The sequence below is a fragment of the Amblyraja radiata genome, chromosome 1 (genome assembly GCF_010909765.2).
Source record: "Amblyraja radiata isolate CabotCenter1 chromosome 1, sAmbRad1.1.pri, whole genome shotgun sequence".
Classification (NCBI taxonomy): Eukaryota; Metazoa; Chordata; class Chondrichthyes; order Rajiformes; family Rajidae; genus Amblyraja; species Amblyraja radiata.
In genome coordinates this window covers 62,150,181-62,171,693 of record NC_045956.1, presented here as the reverse complement: position 1 = coordinate 62,171,693, position 21,513 = coordinate 62,150,181, and the positions used below count along the sequence as shown (strand labels likewise).

Genomic DNA, 21,513 nt, shown 5'->3' with positions numbered 1-21,513 from the left:
CAGATACAATAGTGGTGTTTAAAAAGACCTTACATGGACAGGGAATGGAGGAATAAGGATCACGTGCAAACACAGGAGATTAATTTAACTTACCATCATGTTTGGCATAGTCATTGTGGGCCAAAGGACCTGTTCCTGTGCTGTACTCATTTTATTAGTTCTAGCAGCAGAATTAGGCCATTTGGCCCATAAAGTCTACTCCGCCATTCAATCATGGCTGGTCTATGTTTCCCACTCAACCGCATTATGCTGCCTTCTCCCCATAATCTCTGATAACGTTACTGATCAAGGGAACCGTTCTACGCCGAGAGTGGCTCCGTACTGCCCCACCCACAGCGAGGCAATCTGCCTGGTCCACGTTTCCGATGCGTTCTATTGACCAATGTGATCAGCTGGCCCATTGCTGCCGTGTGAAACTCCTACCTTTGCAGAGAGCCAGAGAGTGATTGCTTCCACAGGCAACTTGAACGACACACCTCCCTGCAAAGCTGCTGAGTAACCTGTGGAAACAGATAAACCACGAGTCAGTCACTCAGGCAAGAACTTCATTTCAGCCCAGAAACTCTCCGTGTTACTCATTACTCATTCTTCCCGACTGTTATCAGGCAACTGAACCGTCCTCATGCGATCCTTGTCACCCATCAACCACATTACAGAGCTTTGAACAATCTTTAATTGGATATGTAGAAAGGAACTGCAGATGCTAGAATATACCGAAGAAAAATACACAAAGTGCTCAGTTCAGTTTAGTTTATTGTCATGTGTTCCGAGGTACAGTGAAAGCTTTTGTTGCATGCTAACCAGTCAGTGGAAGGACAATCCAATGGCAGCTTCTACTGGGACCTGCTGAGGGTCTGGAACTTGGTTGCTGTCGACCGGGGGCCCCCTCTGCCAGGATGGAGAGGGCTCGGCCCAAACCGGCTGCCTGCCCCTTTTCCGGGGTTACGTCTGGGCCTGGTTGGTACTAGAGATGTTATAGGCGCTGTCCACGGGCACCCTGGGGGGTATACAGGACCGCTGGGCACCGCGGGGGGTTGGAATATATCCTTGACAAGGATTGTAACATAGTTGTATAATATCAATCCAATCAATCAACCAACCTTTATTGTCATCTTGCAAAGCAACAGTTGTAAAGTGCAAAATGGGAAGACCAAGGTTGTTTCCTAGGGAATACCAGAGCATCGCACATAAAACTTAAACATTTCACACATAAAATAAAAAACAATAAAAACAATCCAGTCCCTGATAAAACAGTACGAATAGCTAAAAAGTGCAGGTAAAAACAGCAACATTAAAATACAAATAAAAACAGTCATAAAATGTCCAGGGCAGCTGATTTACGTGGCCAGAGCCAGAATTATTAAATTGTCAGTGCAAAAGCAGCAGAATCAGGTGCGCGGCGCTCCAAATCCAGCGCCGCCTGCGGCCAGACGCCCGCAGCCCCAGCTCCGCGATGTTGGGAGTCGGCGGCTACAGCGCTCCGGAGCTTACCGCACGGCGACCCGGTAAAGCATTGCCCGCTCCCCGCTGGTATCCCAGCGCTGTGGCCGCCGACTCCCAACATTGCGGAGCTGGGGCTGCGGGCGTCCGGTCGCGGGCGGCGCTGGATTTGGAGCGCCGCGCAGCCAGGGGTAGAGTTGCCGGGGTCGGAGCTCCAACCGGCGCCGCCCGCGGCCGGACGCCCGCAGCCCCAGCTCCGCGATGTTGGGAGTCGGCGGCCACAGCGCTCCGGAGCTTACTGCACGGCGACCCGGTAAGGCATTGCCCGCTCCCCGCCTCTCCAACCAGGTAGGGGAATAAGAATTTGTTTCCCCCTTCACCCCCCCCCCCCCACCACATAAAATCCCTCCAAACTAACTGACTAACATTTAAGCAATGATTTACAATGATTCCCCGGTCTCCGGGGAGGAGGCAGCCGCTACAGACTTTAAGCCGCCCGTGCTACCTACCTAATCTACACTAAAAATCTTCCATTCCGAAATCCGAAAAATTCCGAAATCCGAGAAGTGTCTGGTCCCAAGGCTTTCAGATTAAAGGTTGTGTACCTGTATATTTGATATTTAGGATTATTTGTTTTAATTTGTACTATGGTGGTGGATTTGTTGGTATTGTTTTGTATTGTGCCTATTATTCTTCTAATAATTGATGACATTTATATTTGGTAAAAAGAAGCAGTGCAGCGCTCCCTCAGTAATGTTCTCACCCCCAGTCATTTCCTCTTCTCTCCTCTCCCACCCGGCAGAAGATACAAAAGCTTGAAAGCACATAACACCAGACTCAGGAACAACATCTTCCACACGGCTATCAAACTACTGAACGGTGCCCCCCTGAGGCAAGGGTGTAAGTTTAAGAATACATTACCTATGAGAGCACCGCTGGGTAGTCTGATAACAGCGGGCAACAAGTTGTTCCTGACTCAGTGCTAGATGCTTTCACGCTTATAAATGTTGGTGAAGTTCAAAAATTAACAACATGAAATGTTTATAATACTCAGCTGATCAGGCAGCTTCAGTGGTGGGTGAAACAAGGTTAATATTTTATCCAATAACCAGCGCTGCAAAAAGTTGAAACATTTTTGTGGTGGCACAGTGGCGCACCTGGTAGAGCTGCTGCCTCACTGTGCCAGGATTTTAAGGTTCAAAGGTTATTTTATTGGTCACATACACCATAGGTGTAGTGAAATGCTTCTTGCCAATGCAGCACATAAAGAAAGAATACAGACATAACAGTAATATGAGATTTAAACATAAAAAACATCCCCCCACAATGGCTCCCATTGTGAGGGAAGGCACAAAGTCCAGTCCCCATCCCCATGTCCACCCATAGTCGGGCCTATTGAGGCCTCCGCAGTCGCCTTTATGGAGGCCCGATGTTCCAGGCCTTTCTCGCTGGATGATGGTGCTCCGGCGTCGGGAGAATCCTCTCAGCGGCGTGGGAAACCCGGAACGGCCGCCTCCTTACTCGACACCGCGGCTTCTGAAGCCAACAAGGCCGCGCCGGTTGGAGCTCCACCACTGACGATCTCGGCGAGGGATCCCAGGCTCCCGATGTTTAAGGTCAGCGCCGCCGCCCGTGGCTGGCCGCTCCACAGTCTCGCAGCTCCGCGATGTTTCATCGGTGGTCTTCAGCTCACCGGAGCTCCTGCGCGGCGACACGGGCAAGGCATCGCCCGCTCCGCAATAGCTCTCCAGCGCTGTGCCGCCGCCGAATCTGAGGTACTGGGCGGACCCCTCAGGAAACGCCACTCCAGGCCCACTGGTAGGCCGCAAGGACGGGTCGACGGTGCAGCCCGGAGAGAAGCTGCCTCTCCGACCAGGTAGGTACCCTGAAAAGTAGTTTTTCCCTTCCTCCCTCCCACCCCCCACATAAAAAAGACTAGAGCTCCAAAAACAAAACACTAAAACTCACTGAAAATTTTAAAAAAAGAATGAAAAACGAACAGCTGCAGGCTGGGCAGCCATACCACACAGGACGGCGCCCCCTATTTTGATCCTGACCTTGGGTGCTGTCTGTGTGGTGTTTGTACATTCTCCCTGTGACCGCATGGGTTTCCTCCTGGTGATCCAGTTTCCTGCCACATCCTAAACACGTGTGGGTTTGTAGGTTAATTGTCCTCTGCAAATCGCCCCTCGTGTAGAGGGAGTGGATGAGAAAGTGGGGTAACATTGAACTAGTGTGAACGGGTGATCAATGGTTGGCATGGACTTGAATGGCCAAAGGGCCTATTTCTATGCTGTATCGCTAAACTTAAACTAAACTACATTAACCATTCCTCTCCACATAGATGTCAACTAACAGATAGCAGATACCATTTGTAACCACAATCACAATCTAATAATCAAGATAATTCTTACTTTGGTTTTGTGACGATGAAAGATTTATTTGCCACTCCACATTTTTGGTTTGGGACTTTACTGAAGTATACATTTCCTGCTTCAGACACGTAGAGGATGTTGGAGCCACCGATGTCCGCTGTATGAATCTTCTCGTCCTGTATCGCAGTGATCAGCTCTGTGCAGGAGAGGGAACAAAAAATATTGCAACCGCAGAAAGTAGAATTTAACACACACTGGTTTTATTAGGAAGGTTTATCAAGGGAGGAATCAGAATTTTAAATCTCTGCACTAGTTATGATCGACCTGTAGTTTTGCACAATAGTAAACAAAGCTTGTGTTCATTACAAAATTCAGGAGAAGCCAATGACCAAACCATAGAGTGAACCAAAAGACATTCCAACACGTTATAACAGATTCCACAGGAGAGCACATTTGCTAAATTGAAGTAGGAAGGAAATGCAGCTGTTGGTTTATACCTAAAATTGTAGATACAACGTGTTGGAGTAACTCAACGGATCAGGCAGCATCTCTGGAGAAAAAGGATGGGTGACATTTCGGGTTGGGAGCCTTCTTCTGACTCACTTATGATCTATCGGCTACATTGATTAACCTTTTAAGAACCAGGAGAACTACAAACCGTATATTCAGCTGACTGGCTTCGAAACTCTGGAATTCGCTTCCTTAATCCCACTTCTCCTGAATCCCACCTTTCTCCAGCATGCTCCTGTAAAATGCTCTTTAAAGCATACTTGGAGTTTATAAAGTCATGAGTAATAAACAGGTCCTTCAGCCCAATTTTTGCATGCTGACCTAAATGCCCCATTTAAGTCGTATTTGCCTGTATTTTGCCTATATCCCTCTAAACCTTCCTTATCGATACACCTGTCCAAGTGTTTTTTAAATGTTGTTATAGTACTTGCCTCAACTACCTCATCTGGCAGCTCGTTCCATAAACCCACCACCCTCTGTGGTAAAAAAGAGCCCCTCAGGTTCCTATTAAATCTTTCCCCTCTCACCTTAAACCTATAAGTTCTTGATTTCTCTACCCTGGGGGGAAAAACTGCATTTACCCTACCTATCCTCCTCATGTTACATGAGTAGAATTAGGCCATTCGGCCCATCACGTCTACTCTGCCATTCAATCATGGCTGATCTATCTTACTCTCAATCCCATTTTCTTCCTTCTCTCCATTCCCTTTTATCTCAGTAGGGACTGTTCCTGCTCACCTTTTAAACTCACCTGCTCTACTATATTATTTATTACGCAATCATTGCAACATCTAAAACTACCGAGAATTTTAAAATGTTCAGGTGCATAAATAAGAATAACTTTCAATAGTTCAAAAAATTGCCATCTGGCATCAGCGAAGTACTGAATGTGTTGGATTATTAGAGAGACACAAGGAACTGCAGATGTCGGTCTACAAAAAAAGACACAAAGTGCCGGAGTAACTGTGAATATGGGCCAAGCGTGGGCAGGTGTGCCACTGGCAGCGCGTTCCAGGCACCCCATGTATAAAAGTTTAGGTCTTTCATCCCATTGAGTCCACCTCGTCCAACGTTCGCACTAGTTGTATGTTATCCCACTTATGCATCCACTCCCTACACACGCGGGGCAATTTACAGAGGCCAATTAACCTACAAAGCAGCACATCTTTGGAATGTGGAATGAAACTTATGCGGTCACGGAGAGAGCGTGCAAACTCCATGCAGACAGCTCCTGAGGTTAGGACTGAACCCGGGTCTCTGGTGCTGTGAGGCAGCTGTTCTACCAGCTACACCACTGTGCTGCCTGATGGCAACAAACAAATAAAAACCTTGTGTAGAAATGAACTGCAGATGCTGGTAGGTACCAAAGATAGGTACAAAGTGCTGGAGTAACTCAGCAGGACAGACAGCATTCGGATTAAAAGGATGGGTGATGTTTCGGGCCGGGATCTTTCTTCAGACTGCTTGGTCTTTAAAACCTTAGTCTTTAACTCACTCACCTAGTTGTCCACTCCTCTTGTGGCTGTTGCTCCGTGTATAAACCCTGCCATCCCTCAGGATGAACACAGTCAGATGAGGGCTGCAGCAGATGTGGTCAATTTCCTCGTTGTCGGCAAGTTCTTCCCAAGGGGTGGCCTGGATGAGTTTTCGTACTTTGTTGGGTTTCGATCCCCTGAACCTACTGCCCAGCTCCCCCCAGTGAAAGATGCTTCTCTTCATGCTGCTCGGCAGAGAGTGAGTGCCTGTTTGTTTCAGTTTCACTTCTTGGTGGCTGAGCTCTGAGACAGGGAACTAGTGCGTTGCTTGGCAGAGATCCAGGTATTCACTAAGGCAGGTGGAACAGCAGATGTCAGTCTCACCCCGGTCACTCCCTCTTCTCCCCTCCCCCATCAGGCAAGAGGTACAGAAGTGTGAAAAAGCACACGTCCAGATTCAGGGACAGTTTCTTCCCAGTTGTTATCAGGCAACTGAACCATCCCATCACCAACTAAAGAGCAGTCCTGACCTCCTATCTACATCATCGGAACTATCTTCAATCAGACTTTACTGGACTGTATCTTGCACTAAATGTTATACACATCAATGATTTGGATGAGAACATACAGGGCAAGATTAGCACTTTGCTGATGATACAAAAGTTAGTGGTTTTGCAGGTAGTGAAAATGGTTGTGAACGATTGCAGCAGGATCTGGATCGATTGGCCAGGTGGGCGGAGGGATGGTTGATGGAATTTAATACAGAGAAGTGTGAGGTGTTGCATTTTGGGATGTTGGACAAGGGCAGGACCTACACAGTAAATGGTAGGCCTCTGGGTAGTGTTGTAGAGCAGAGGGAACTAGTACAGGTGCATGGTTCCTTGAAGGTTGAGTCGCAGGTAGATAAGGTGGTTAAAAAGGCTTTTGGTACTTTGGCCTTCATCAGTCAGAGTATTGAGTATAGAATGTGAGGTCATGTTGCAGTTGTATCAGACGTTGGTGAGACCGCATTTAGAATATTGTGTTCAGTTCTGGGCACCATGTTATCGGAAAGATATTGTCAAGCTTGAAAGGGTTCAGAAAAGATTTACGAGGATGTTGCCAGGGCTAGGTGTGAGCTGTAGGGAGAGGTTGTGTAGGCTGGGTCTCTATTCCATGGAGCGCAGGATGGTGAGGGTAGATCTTATAGAGGTATACAAAATCATGAGAGGAATAGCTGGGATATTGTTTCCCGGTGTGGGCAAGTTGGGCCGAAGGGCCTGTTTCCTCACTGTTTCACTCATTCACACTATGACTCTATACCATTTATTCTATATCTGTACACTGTGGATGACTCGATTGTAATCATGTATAGTCTTTTTGCTGAATGGATAGCACGCAACAAAAAGCTTTTCACTGTACCTCGGTACATGTGACAATAATAAACAAAGCATCTGTGGGAGGAGTGGACAGCTGATGTTTAGGGTCGGGACCCTTCTTAAGACTCACCCCACCCAAAACCTCCTCTGCCCACTCCGCACATGGATGTTGCCCAACCCGCTGAGTTCTTCCAGCAATTTGCTCTTAGCTCTTTGCTTGAGGCACCCATTAACCCAATGGCACAGTAGCGTGGCTGGTAGAGCTGCTGCCTTACAGCGCCTGAGACCCGGGTTCAATCCTGACCTCGGGTGCTGTCTGTGCCGAGTCGGCTTGTTCTCCCTGTGACGACGTGCATTTTCTCCGGGTGCTCCAGTTTCCTCCCACATCCCAAAGACGTGCAGGTTTGTAGGTGAATTGGCCTCTGTAAATTGCACCCAATGTATAGGGCGGGATACGAGAGTGGGATAACATAGAATCAATGCAAATGGGTGATCGATGGTTGCATGGACTCAGTGGGTCGAAGGGCCTGTTTCCATGCTGTATTTCTAAACTCAGCCACTTTAAAATATTTTAGTTTAAGTAATACATCAGTAACCTCACCCCCCCCCCCCCCTATCCCCCCACCCCCCCCCCCCCCACCCCTCCCAGCACCCCAAATTCCAACCCACACACAACACCCTCTCCCCAGCACATCTGGATAAAAACAGGACACAAAGTGCTGGAGTAACTCAGCAGGTCATGCAGCATCGCTAGAGAATATGGATAGGTGAGGTTTTGTGTCGGGGCCCTTCTTCAGACTGATGGTGGGACAAAGGAGAGAGGGGCACATTTTAAAGGAGATGTGCTGGGCAAGTTTTTTACACAGAGGGTGGCGAATGCCTGGAATCTGCTACCGGGGATAGTAGAGAAAGTAGAGAGGATAGTGGTGTTTAGGATGCTTTTAGACAGGCTACATGGGTATGCAGGGAATAGAGGGATGGATATTGATCATGTACAAGCAGATGAGATCAGCTTAAAATGTTCGGCATGGACGTTGTGGGCTAAAGGGCCTGTTCCTCTGCTGTATGTTCTTTGTTCATCACAGCCACATAGACTCAAACAAACACCTCAAAATATATACATAAATTACACATAATATTATAGTTTAGTTTAGTTTATTGTCACGTGTACTGAGGTGCAGTGAAAAGCTTTTCTGTTGCGTTCTATCCAGTCAGCGGAAACTCTACACAAGATTACAATCAAGCCGTCCACAGTGTACAGATACAGGATAAAAGGAATAAAATCTAGTGCAAGATAAAGTCCAGTAAAGACGGATTAAGGATAGTCTGAGGTCTCCAATGAGGTAGATGGTAGCTCATGACCGCCCTCTAGTGGTGTAAAGCACGAAAAGCACCAGAGTGTGACAGAAGTATCAGTAAAACACAAGACATTAGTGTAAAAACATAACAAGAGCAAAATAAAAACACATCCAGTCGTTCAAGAAGTGGACTACAGTGTTATGTTATCCAGGTTGGATTAGGTCGGTTGAAGGACTTGATTATTGTAGTGAAAGTAGCTGTTTTTTGAATAGTCATATAGGAAAACATTACTTAAGTGTGTGGGATTTAATCCTGGTAACTATTGGACGGCATGAACTTGCATGCCATGCAAGCTTCAGAAAACACATTGCTTGAAGTCTAAGTAAAGTTGGGTTTGAGTAACCAAATACTGTTGACCTGCTCATGCTCATCTGCTGTATGGTCACTGCCAACCCAGCCTTGTCAGTCAAAGTAAATATAGAGTTTTGATTAGGACTCTTGCCAGCGCCAATGTTTAACCTGACTCAAGTCTAAGTGTTGTATATTAATGCGCGAAGTATAAGAAATAAAGTGGACGAGCTTGGGCTCAGTTAGAAATTGGCATGATGTTGTGGGGATTAGAGAGACATGGCTACAAGAGGGCCAGGGCTGGGAACTGAATATTCAAGGTATGCATGAAATACATCCTATCGAAAAGACAGTCAGGTGGGCAAAGGGGTTGGGGTAGCTCTGTTGGTGAGGAGTGAAATTCAGTCCCTTGCAAGGGGTGACATTGAAACAGGAGATGTGGAGTCAGTATGGATAGAACTAAGGAATTGTAAGGTTAAAAAGACCCTAATGGGACTTATCTACAGGCCCCCAAACAGTAGCCTGGATATAGGGTGCAAGTTGAATCAAGAGTTAAAATTGGCATGTCGTAAAGGTAATGCTACGGTTGTTATGAGAGATTTCAACATGCAGGTAGACTGGGAAAATCAGCTTGGTACTGGACCTCTTAGAAAGGGTGTTTGTTGAGTGCCTCCGCGATGGATTCTTAGAGCAGCTTGTACTGGAGCCTACCAGGGAGAAGGCAATTCTGGATTTAGTGTTGTGTAATGAACTGCATTTGATGAGGGAACTTGAGGTTAAGGAGCCATTAGGAGGTAGTGACCGCAATATGATAAGTTTTAATGTACAATTTGAAAGGGAGAAGGATAAATCGGAGGTGTCAGTGTTACAGTCAAACAAAGCCATGAGGAGGAGCTGGCCAAAGTTGATTGGAAAGATACCCTAGCAGGGATGACAGTGGAACAACAATGGCAGGTATTTCTGGGAATAATACAGAAGGTGCAAGATCAGTTCATTCCAAAGAGGAAGAAATATTCCAAGGGGAGTAAGGAGTGACCGTGGCTGACAAGGGAAGTCAGGGGCAGTACAAAAATAAAAGAGAAGTACAACATAGCATGGATGAGTGGGAAGCCAGAGGATTGGGTAACGTTTAAAGAGCAACACAAGATAACTAAAAAGGCAATACGGGGAGAAAAGATGAGGTACGAAGGTAAGCTAGCCAAGAATATAAAGGATAGTAAAAGCTTCTTTAGGTATGTGAAGAGGAGAATATTAGTTAAGACCAAATTTGGACCCTTGAAGACTGAAAAGGGTGAATTTATTATGGGGAACAAGGAAATGGCAGATGAGTTGAACAGGTACTTTGGATCCATCTTCACTAAGGAGGACACAAACAATCTTCCTGATATAGTAGTGGCCAGAGGATCTGGTGTGACGGAGGAGCTGAAGGAAATCCACATTAGGCAGGAAATGGTGTTGGGTAGACTGATGGGACTGAAGGCTGATAAATCCCCAGGGCCTGATGGTCTGCATCCCAGGGTACTTAAGGAAGTGGCTCTAGAAATTGTGGTCGCATTAGTGATCATTTTCCAATGTTCTATAGATGCAGGATCTGTTCCTGTGGACTGGAGGGTAGCTAATGTTATCCTATTATTTAAGAAAGGCAAGATGAAAACGTTAGCCTGACATCAGTGGTGGGGAAGATGCTGGAGTCAATCAAAAAGATGAAATAGCGGTACATTTGGATAGCAGTAACAGGATCAAGTCAGCATGGATTTACGAAGGGGAAATCATGCTTGACTAATCTTCTGGAAATTTTTGAGGATGTAACTAGGAAAATGGACAAGGGAGAGCCAGTGGATGTAGTGTACCTGGACTTTCAGAAAGCATTTGAATAGGTCCCACATAGGAGATTAGTGGGCAAAATTAGGGCACATGGTATTGGGGGTAAAGTGCTGACATGGATAGAAAATCGGTTGGCAGACAGGAAACAAAGAGTAGAGATTAACGGGTCCCATTCAGATGCAGTTTAATGCAGATAAATGTGAGGTTTGAACAGGAAGGAAGATTATTATCTAAATGGTGTCAAGTTGGGAAAAGGGAATGTACAATGGGATCTGGGGGTCCTTATTCATCAGTCTATGAAAGTAAACAAGCAGGTACAGCAGGCAGTGGAGAAAGCGAATGGCATGTTGGCCTTCATAACAAGAAGAGTTGAGTAAGAAGAGGTCCTTCTGCAGTTGTACAGAGCCCTAGTGAGACCACACCAGGGGTATTGTGTGCAGTTTTGGGCTCCAAATTTGAGGAAGGACATTCTTGCTATTGAGGGAGTGCAGCGTTGGTTCACAAGATTAATTCCTGGGATGGCGGGACTGTCATATGCTGAGAGAATGGAGTGGCTGGGCTTGTATACTTTGGAATTTAGAAGGATGAGAGGGAATCTTATTGAAACATATAAGATTATTAAGGGTTTCGACACGCTAGAGGTAGGAAATATGTTCCCGATGTTGGGGAGTCCAGAACCAGGAGCCACAGTTTGAGAATAAGGGGTAAGCCATTTAGAATGGAGATGAGGAAACACTTTTTCACACAGAGTTGTGAGTGTGGAATTCTCTGCCCCAGAGGGCGGTGGAGGCCGGTTCTCTGGATATTTTCAAGAGAGAGCTTGATAGGGCTCTTAAAGATAGTGGAGTCTGGGGATATGGGGAGAAGGCAGGAATTGGGTATTGTTTGTGGATGATCAGCCATGATCACATTGAATGGCGGTACTGGCTCGAGAGGGGAAGTCAAGTGTCTGTTGTTTACTTGACTGGTGTATCCCCGTCACTTCCGGCGGCTGATGGTCAGTAAAGCTTGAGTTGGTTTCCTAACGTTTTTGTGAATGTCTGTTTATTAAGAAGTGAACCTTATCATTGGTGTAGTCGGCAGGATCTCGCGTGGACCGTCAACAGATGACTGTGTAAGAGGCTACAGAGTGACCAGGATTGGACGGGGAGAAAATGAGCTTGACTTTGAGACCGACTCCCGTAGAAGCTCCCGGGAATATCTGTGGTCCTTCGTCAGAGGTTGATCTGGTTCCCTGCCGAGATCCTTAATACAGGCAACGGTAAGACCAATTGTGTATGTATTTTGCTACCAAGAGAGTAGTCGGCGATTGGATAGAGCAAACTAAAAAGGTTGGTCGTAAATTATGTATTTTACTACCAAGAGAGTAATCGGCGATTGAACAGAGCGAACTAAAAAGGTTTGTCGTAAATTAATGTATTTTTGCTACTAGAAAAGTAGTTGGTAAGAGATTTTGCTACCAGGAAAGTAGTTGGTAAGGTATTTGCTACTGGGAAAGTAGTTGGCAATTGGCTCCGCAAACTAAAAAAGTTTGTCGTTCACCAAGTAGCCGGGCGGAGAAGAGACTCGCGGCTATGGGGAAAAAATCTTGATAAAAGTGACGGGGGAATGCCCGTCCAACATATGTGTTATTTGAATCCTAAAAGTAACAAATACTATAGAATATTGTTAAAAGCTAACCAAACGTTTGGGAGATGAATCCTGGCCAGTCCGAGGAACATGGAATGTAGAAACTGTTAAAAAGGCATAAAAGATGAAAATGGATGGTATACTTAAGAATTGGGATGTGTTATATGCAGCATGTAATTGCATGATAAAACAACAGGAAAAGACCAATAAAAAGGCCTGATTGAGGCGCAAATTAAGCCACAATTGGTAAATAGGCGCCAAAACGAAATAACCCCAGGGACCCCTTGTCTGGCATGGTGACCCTGTTTATGGAAGAGGGGGGATAACAAACAAATTCGGGAGGGAAGGGGGAACAAATTCAGGATTAGTGTAGACTACCTCCCCTATATGCCCTGGCGGCAGGAGCGACCCCACTAAGATCGTGTAGGGAGAGAGGGGGAGGGGCTCCAGCCTCCGCTCAGGGAAGGGCACCCCCAGAAGAAAATGATACTGATAGCGACTCAGAGACTGAAACGGAGGATGAGAAAGAAGGGAAGAGGAAGAAGGAGTAGTATTGAATCCAGCAGTGAGAGATTTAAACAACGCAAATGACCAGAGGGAGAAACAGCAGATAAATTACAGAAGATTGGACCGTTTAAAACAAACTTGCCTTTGAACTTTGAATAACTTTTGGCACAGAGCTCGCCTTTGCTGGAGAGAGACAGATAGGAGAGTTTGTGAGTGATCCAACAGTTGTGGGGTGTGGCATGATCCTGAATGACAGGGAGTCTGACCATCACAATCTGGATCACTGTCCAATCAGTGCCCAGGATCCTGACTGACATGGAATTGGACCATCCCATTGTGAATCTTACCAGCCCACCCATTCTGAGCAGAGGAGGGTTTTCTGTTCTGGGCTTGGTTAATTCTTTTTCATTTTACCTCTCTCATTCCAACAAGTAGGAGACTTTCATAACTTAAAGATAACGCTGGCTACTGCACTAGCCACACTGCAAGGCTCAGCCCTCCCAGTACACCTGGCCATTATGAAGTGCAATGCTCATACGAGTGGCCACGACAAAGTCTCCCAGGGGAATACCCTAGCTTGCGAATTTTGCACATTGGTCCCCACAGAACCAAAGATTCTAGTAGACAGAACGGCCTTGCCAAGACATGGGTGATTTAAAGTTAATACAGAGGGACACCTCTAACACGCAACCCAATTTTTGGAAATGAGAGGGCTGCGCCATTAACTCTTTGACTGGCCTCTGGCTCACCCCTCTTGGACAAGTTTGTGTAACTGATATTTTTCTGTCTGTTCTTTTATATTATATACACTGCCTCACGAATGCTGGTAAGGAGGGAAAACAATGGAGATACTCCTAACAATTAAAAAACTTAATTGTGATGCCCATATTCCTTTGTAAAAATTCCATGTTAATTCAGTACCTCACGTGTGGAATAGTGGGCAAGCTTATGAGCGTATTTGGATGTATCAAAGTTTTAAGGGTTTTAAAAGTTTGAATAATTTCCTTGAGGTGTGTATAATTGTGTTACTTTTGAGTGAGAATTTTATTGTTTTAAAGTGTGTGAATATCTGTGAGATTTAGCGTAATGTATGAGGTGTGGCAACTTGTGAGTGAATGTCACAGATAAGAAATATATAAAGTAAGTTAATTTAAAGATTGTTACATGTTGGTGGAACCGCTTCTAGGTGAATGTTGAATTAATCCTATAATTCAGATAAAATAGGCTTCTACGTAATCAATAATTGTAAAATCTCATGTGTTTTAAGAGGTAGTGTCTCTTTAAAAAGTTGCAGTTGTGTGGGGGTGGAGTCACACGCAGTTAGTTTATTTTCCTTTGTTCTTTGGATATGCTTATCTATTTATGTAGAAATTAACTGTTTATTCATTGTTTTCTTTTAACTCTTAAACTGCGGAGAGTTGCAAATATGCAAATTTTTTTTTTTCCTATTTCTAATCTTTTGAACTGAGATCAAAAAGAGACTTGGTTGCTTTTGGCATCCTGGTTAAAGTGAGATTGGAGATGCCAATATCAAAAAAAAAAAGTTAATTTGGGAAAATTGTGATTAGTATATTAGGAATTTGAAATTGTGAATTTGGGGAGATAGATTGGAACAATTGGGAATAATTTTTAGGTACACAAAAATGCTGGAAAAACTCAGCAGGTGCAGCAGCATCTATAGAGCAAAGGAGATAGGCAACGTTTCGGGCCGAAACCCTTCTTCAGTTTATTAATCATCCTTAGCTAATGAATAACATAAGTGAATGAATTAGAACATTTATTTATTTACTTATAGTTATTATATTGAAATTCAAGTGAGACCAAAGTTAGATAAATTAATGGAAAAAAGTTATTGGTAAATATAGTTTAATTTTTACTTGATATACATACCGGCACCTTATTGTTCACCAAAAAAGCATTGATTCTGAATAAGGGACCCTACGTGAAAAATCACATATCCATGTTCCCCAGAGATGCTTTCTGACTCGCTGAGTTAGACAATAGACAATAGACAATAGGTGCCATTTGGTCAATAGACAGTAGTCCATTTGGTCCTTCGAGCCAGCACCACACAACAGAATTACAACAGATCTTTGTGTCTTTTTTTTATAGTAAACCTGCATCTGCACTTCCTTGTATTACTGGTTCTTGTGATGTTAGTGGTAAGTCAGTGAGGCCAAGTAACTGGGGGGAAAGTTACTCTGAGATTCACTACAAGTCATTCAGGAGTGGTGTGCTGTTTATACAAATGCCAAACACACTTTCTAAGTTATTGATGACAGGTCCACTTGTCTCTCGTTACATTTTTAGATAGAGCCAACAGTCCAGAGATGTCAATTATACAAATGCTAAACATTTACACAGATTTTCATCTGAACATTTTCAAAGTCCAATATGACAGAACATAGAGTCACACAGCGTGGAAATAGGCCCTCCGTCCAACCTGCCCACACTGGCCAATATGTTCCAACTACACTAGTCCTACCTGCCTGCATTTGGCCCATATCCCTCAAAACCTAACCTATCCTTAAACGTTGCGATAGTACCTGCCTAGACTAGCTCCTCATGCAGCTCATTCCATACACCAACCACCCTTTGTGTAAAAAAAGTTACCTCTCAAGTTCCTATTAAATATCACCCTATTATCACCTTAAACCTATGTCCTCTGGTTCTCGATTCCCCAACTCTGGTAAAGAGACACTGTGTGTTTATCTGATCTATTCCTCCCTTGATTTTGTACACCCCTCATTCTCCTGCGCTTCAAGGAATTAAGTCCTAGCCTGCTCCACCTCTCCCTATAGCTCATATAGACAATATCCTCATAGATCTTTTCTATATCCTTTCCAGCTTGACAACATCTTCCCATAACATGGTGCCTAAAACTGAACACTAAATGTGGCCTCATCAATGTCTTATAACATTATGACCTCCCAACTTTTATACTCAATAATCTGACTGATGAAGGCCAATGTGTTCAAAAGTGCCGAAGGCCTTTTTGACCATCCAATCTACTTGTGACACTACTTTCAATGAACTATGTACCTGCACTGATAGATCCCTCTGCTCTTCAACACTCCCCAGAGCCCGACAATTCACTGTGTAGGTCCTGCCCTTTTTAGACTTCCCAAAATGCAACACCTCACATTTCTCTGTATTAACGTTTGTCACACTCAGCCCAACTGCCCACCTGATGAAGAACCTACTGCAATGTTTGACAACCATCTTCGCTATCTACAATACCACCCACTTTTGTGTCATCTGCAAACTTGATGGCAGAACTTGTTTTCCATAAAATTATTTAGTTTAGTTTAGTTTAGAGATACAGTGCGGAAACAGGCCCTTTGGCCAACCGAGTCCGCACCAAACAGCAATCCCCGCACACTAACACTATCCTACACACACAAGGGACAATTTACAATTATACCAAGTCAATGAGCCTGCAAACCTGTACATCTTTAGGTTTTGTGAGGAAACCAGAGATCCTGGAGAAAAAAAACGCAGGCCACGGGGGAAATTTACAAACTCAGTACAAACAGCACCCGAAGACAGGATCAAACCCAGGTCCCTGGTGCTGTACGGCAACAACTTTACCGCTGCGCCACTGTGTCGACCTTATATCACCAGTGATGCATTTTACAATGATATAACATGGTGGTGATGCAGTGTCACAGTGAATATTTCAGTAATTCTAACAGTGCACAGAGTTGACTTCAAATCCCACCACAGCATTTCATTCATTAGTTCATAATTTGGAAAGAACCAATCTTAGTAATAATGATCACAAAGATCACTGCTTTTCTCCCCTGAAAGTGGTGTCACAGATTGATAGGGTGGTAAAGAAGGTTTTTGGTACATTGGCCTTTGCCAATCAGAGTAGAGAGCAGAGAAGTTGATTTGTTAAGTTACAGTTGTACAAGACGTTGGTGAAGCTGCATTTGGAGTATGTGTTCAGTTTTGGTCACCCTGCTAGAGAAAGGATATCATTAAGCTGGAAAGTGTGTATATAAGATTTACAAGGATGTTGTGAGGACTTGAGGGCCTGAGCTATAGGGATAGGTTGGCAGGCTGGGACTGAGTGGTGATCTTAAAGAGATGTGTAAAATCATAAGGGGAATGGATAGGCTGAATGCGCAGTCTTTTTCCTGAGGTTGGGGAATCAAGACCTAAAGGATATAGGTTTCAGGTGAGAGGGGAAAGGTTTAATAGCAAACTGAGGATATTTCACACAGAAGGTGGGAATCTGCAGATGCTGGCTTACAATCATCATCATCATCGTTGAAAACATTAGCATCGCAGTCGTGCTAGTTTCCGACGGGAACGGTGACGGGCGCACCACACATCTTTGTTCTCCAGTTCCTGCTGACTTCCGCCGCTGGAAGTATAGGAATTTGGTGTGTGTGCTTTATCATCATTCCTTACAATGGGGTGGAAGATTGCAACCTTCACGTGGTCCGCCCTGTTTCGACTAATGCAATCAACTCGACGTGCACAAACGGAAGATCAAATAAAACAAGTTGTCCAACAACTTTAGGCTGTGCACACCACACGAAAGAAGAAGATTCCTTACAATGCTATGTATGACAGTGATCACAACTTCTACTGAAGTGTGGATGGCCGTGGTCTCCAAGAAGCTCATCCACCCTTTGACAGGTCTTGTTTTTGGTCCTGCTGGAGGTCCACAGCCCCCTCCTCACCTGGCAAACCATGTGGGGGAGACGGTTTAGTCGCCGACCATCCGATCATGGAGCAGGTAGCACGGGATTACATGGTACCCGTGGCGGGGGAACTCCCCCCGACCTGACCTTATAAATAGGACACAAAGTGCTGTAGCATCTCTGGAGAATATGGATAAATGACGTTTTGGTTTAGGACCCTTTTTAAATCTGATTGTGTGGGGAGGGGGGGATGAAGAAGAGAGGAGGGGAAGGATGAAGGAAGGTATGGGTTAGGTTGATACAGGTGAGGGGCTGGGGGGGTTGATAGACAAAGGATTGAACAAAGATGAAAGTGGAAAAACATAAGAATTGAAGAGTTCCAAGTCATGAAGTCAGAAGAATGAAAGCCGGTTTCCTCCTATATCCCGAAGATGTGTGGGTTTGTAGGTTTATTGGCCTCTGTAAATTCCCCCAAGTTTGTAGGGAGGAAGTCATATAACATAGAACTAGTGTGAACGGGTGATCGATGGTCGGTATGGACTCGGTGGGCCGAAGGACCTGTTTCCATGCTGTATCTCTAAAACTAAATGGAAAACTCAGTTAACTGGCCTCCATGCCTGCAATGATTATTTGTTTGTACCAGAGAGATAATCAGTCATTAATCAGTCTGAAGAAGTGTCCCGACCCGAAATGTCGCTTGTCCATTTTCTCCACAGATGCTGCCTGACCTGCAGAACATAGTTTAGTTTATTGTTGTCACGTGCACTGATGGACAGTGAAAAGCTTTTTCGCACTAGAACTAGTGCCAATGGATGATTGGTGGTCAGCATCGACTCGGTGGGCCGAAGGGCCTGTTTTCCTGCTGTATCTTTTAATTCAATTCAATTTGAAGAGAGTGGGGTTGCTAAGGTAAAGCTCAGGAAACCGACACCATGTTGTTGCTCTGGGAAAAGCCCTTAGTTCAAGGTTTACAAGGTTTAACTTGGAAAGATCTAATTTGGTGAATCTGTCTGTACACGATCAAATGACACAGCATTCCCATCTACAGTTACACAAGGTTTACAGTATGTTGATTCCATTGCATGTTATTTCTTCACTGGGCGGGAGCGTGGCTGGCTCGGCAGACACTTTCAACTCGAAACAGAGTACTGGAGGAACTCAACAGGTCAGGCAGCATATATGGAGGGAATGGACAGGTGAGGTTTCAGATCGGGACCCTTCTTCACACTTTTTCAGAAGGGTCTCAATCTGAAACGGCATCTGCCCATTCCCTCCACAGATGCTACCTGACCCGCTGAGTTCCTCCAGAATTTTGTCTTTTTGCTCAAGTTTCAAGCATCTGTATTTCCTTGTTCCACAATTTATCAAATCGGGTTGATTGCCGTGTGCACTGGTATAGGTAAAGCGGCACAGTGGCGCAGCGGTAGAGTTGCTGCCTTTACAGCGCCAGAGACCCAGGTTCAACCCTGACTACGGGTGCTGTCTTTATGGAGTTTGTACATTCTCCCTGTGACCGCGTGGGTTTTCCCTGGGTGCACCAGTTTCCTCCCACATTCCAAAGACGTACAGGTTTGCAGATTATTTGGCTTAGTATACACTTGGATAGTGTAGTATTTGGCCTGTTTCCATGCTATATCTCTAAACTGAAAAGGTACAGGTACATTGAAAGCAACATCACAGGCACACGGACTCAGACAACAAACAAAACGGAAATTATACTTAAATTGTGCAAGACAGTGAAAATAAAATGATAGCAAAGCACAAGACATTTGTGCAAACCCATAGCAAACATGCTCATAGTCTTATGAAAACACAATTAGGAAATGCCCACGGTAGCGCAAGAGCTGGCCCCTTGCCGAGGTATGGTTAGGATTGTGCAGGTCGGTTCCTGAGCCTGGTGGTGTGTGACCTCAGGTTTCTGTACCTCCTGCCTGATAGTAACAGTGAGAAAAGGGCTCGACCCAGCTGGTGGGGATCCTTGATGATACATGCCGCCTTCTTGAGGCAGCGCCTGGTAAAGATGCTTTCAGTGGTGGGGAGGGCTGTGCCGGTGATGGACTGGGCTGAGTCCACTACTCTTTTGCATTCCTGTGGATTGGATCTATGCCTGGAAATTATTTGCCCTGATGCAGTCCAATTTAATTCAATGTTGTGTTGCCACATTAGACTTAAACCTGAACCTCCGAAACAGACAGCCCAAAAATGTCAGTGGAGGCATTCAGGGCTTTGATTGATGGCTGTGATTTAACATCTGCTGCCTTAGTTCGTCAGTGGGTAAACTGATCGCTCTGAACTGACAGACCGGTGTGGTTAAAACACAACTAAATTTAACTGTTTTGCAGGAGGAACTGAGGCTCAGCAGACAAGGCAGCAATTAGCTCAAGATACTGTAGACATAAAAAGCTGGAGTAACTCAGTGGGACAAGCAGAGGGAATGGGTGACGTTTCGGGTCGAGACCCTTCTTCAGAATGGAGAAGCAATTAGCTCAGCTCATTATCTACATCACCTGTGAACACCCAGTCCACAGAGAGCGGTGTGGATTGAAATTAGAGGGTTTACGTTACGTGTCTTGATTCCAACCTGGGCTGGAATGGGACCCAACACTGGCCCACATGTAACTAATATACAGCCACATCCTGTCAGGGATTAAGTTTGTATCTAAGCTCATTGGATATGAGAAGCAAGAGTGAGTAGCATATCTGGTTGCAGTGACTTTGGCCAAGGAATTTCATCTGAATACGTTGCATGTTAAGAGAGAGGAGTACTTTGAGTGCAAAGGTTTCCCACTGATGTAGAAATGGCCACTTGATAGAAACAAAGAACCCTAAAAACCACTATGATGATATGAAGACAATTAAGGGTCTTCAGAAGATGGATTGTGATTCAAGAGGTTTCTGTCCATCCTTATGCATTGTGTTTGTAGAAGCTGGTCTAACTGAGACGGTGAAATACGGCCGTCAGTCCCAGGGAACCAAATTAGCAACAGATCCGCAGTTAATTCTCACTGATTGATCTGTCAGCCGTGATCAATTGGTCACACTCTTGCTGCTGAGCTTCCAAAAAAAAATTAAGCAATCAACATTCCCAATGAGGTATTAAAGGAGCAGTAAAATAGTGAGATTAAACGAGAACTTACCAGTTTGAAGTTTGATCTTTATTTTATGAGGAGTTACGTTGGTGGGTACGTGAAGAACCCCACTCGTGAGCATGCGCGTCAATCTTCAAAGCAGCGCTGCGAAATCACAGAATAACAGTGACTGAAGTATCATCATAAGATCAGCAATCTAGAACTACCAGATGACCTTTGTGAGAGAGGGTTGGGAGTGGAGGGCACGTACTCACCAACTTAACTCCTCATAAAATAAAGATCAAACTTCAAACTGGTAAGTTCTCATTTAATCTTACCATGTTACTTCGGAGTCACGTGTGTGACTACGTGAAGATTTCAAAGCTCTGTGATTTCATGCCGTGAGAAACGAGTCTACACAACCACAACTGCTTCATTGACAAATGAGGGAAAAAACATTCATAATGCATACAGTCATGACATCGATTTAAAACATGCTGATGCTGTTAATGAAGTAATAATAATAGTAACACCTTCCAGGTGGAACTATAAATAAATAAAACGTAAAATAGAGTTGACAAATGCCCTTGGTCTGGCATTGGGTTATTGTAAAATGTTTGGAAAACCCGTTTGTTTTGACCATGCTGCAGCCGTTAGGATGTGATCCAACGGAACGTCAATAACCCTTGCTGCTGATGTTGCAGCAGCCCTGGTGCAGTGAGATTTGGAATCAGTATCTACTCCTGCATAGATCAACCCCGTTTTATCCCTGGTTATGGTCTGACCGGATACGTTTTATAACGTTTTTGTGTACTAACAAGCATTGTAAGTTCAGAGCCTTGAAAAAGCTCTTGGTGACCTTGACATATAGTTGTATATGTGTGCCCTCACATAGCCAAAGGTCCCTGGGTATGCCTTGAAATATTTTGAGACCTGACACCCCTTCTGCTGTGCTTAATTAATTATAAACATAAAATATTATATATTATTTACAGATGTAATCATCCTGTACCTTCGCAATATGT

General features: G+C 44.7%; 1 protein-coding gene across 1 annotated transcript in view; it reads right to left on the bottom strand.

The window, feature by feature from the left end:
• The window catches only part of LOC116978984 (probable E3 ubiquitin-protein ligase HERC4), a 76,427-nt gene extending 70,354 nt beyond the window's left edge, over positions 1–6,073 (bottom strand). The window contains exons 1-3 of the mRNA XM_033030365.1: positions 5,825–6,073; positions 3,855–4,011; positions 424–500 (exon numbers count right to left, since the gene is read on the bottom strand). Of these exons, the coding sequence (XP_032886256.1) occupies positions 424–500; positions 3,855–4,011; positions 5,825–6,044 (454 nt within the window). The 5' untranslated portion in view covers positions 6,045–6,073. The remainder of the gene's footprint in view (positions 1–423; positions 501–3,854; positions 4,012–5,824) is intronic.
• Positions 6,074–21,513: the final 15,440 nt, after the last annotated feature.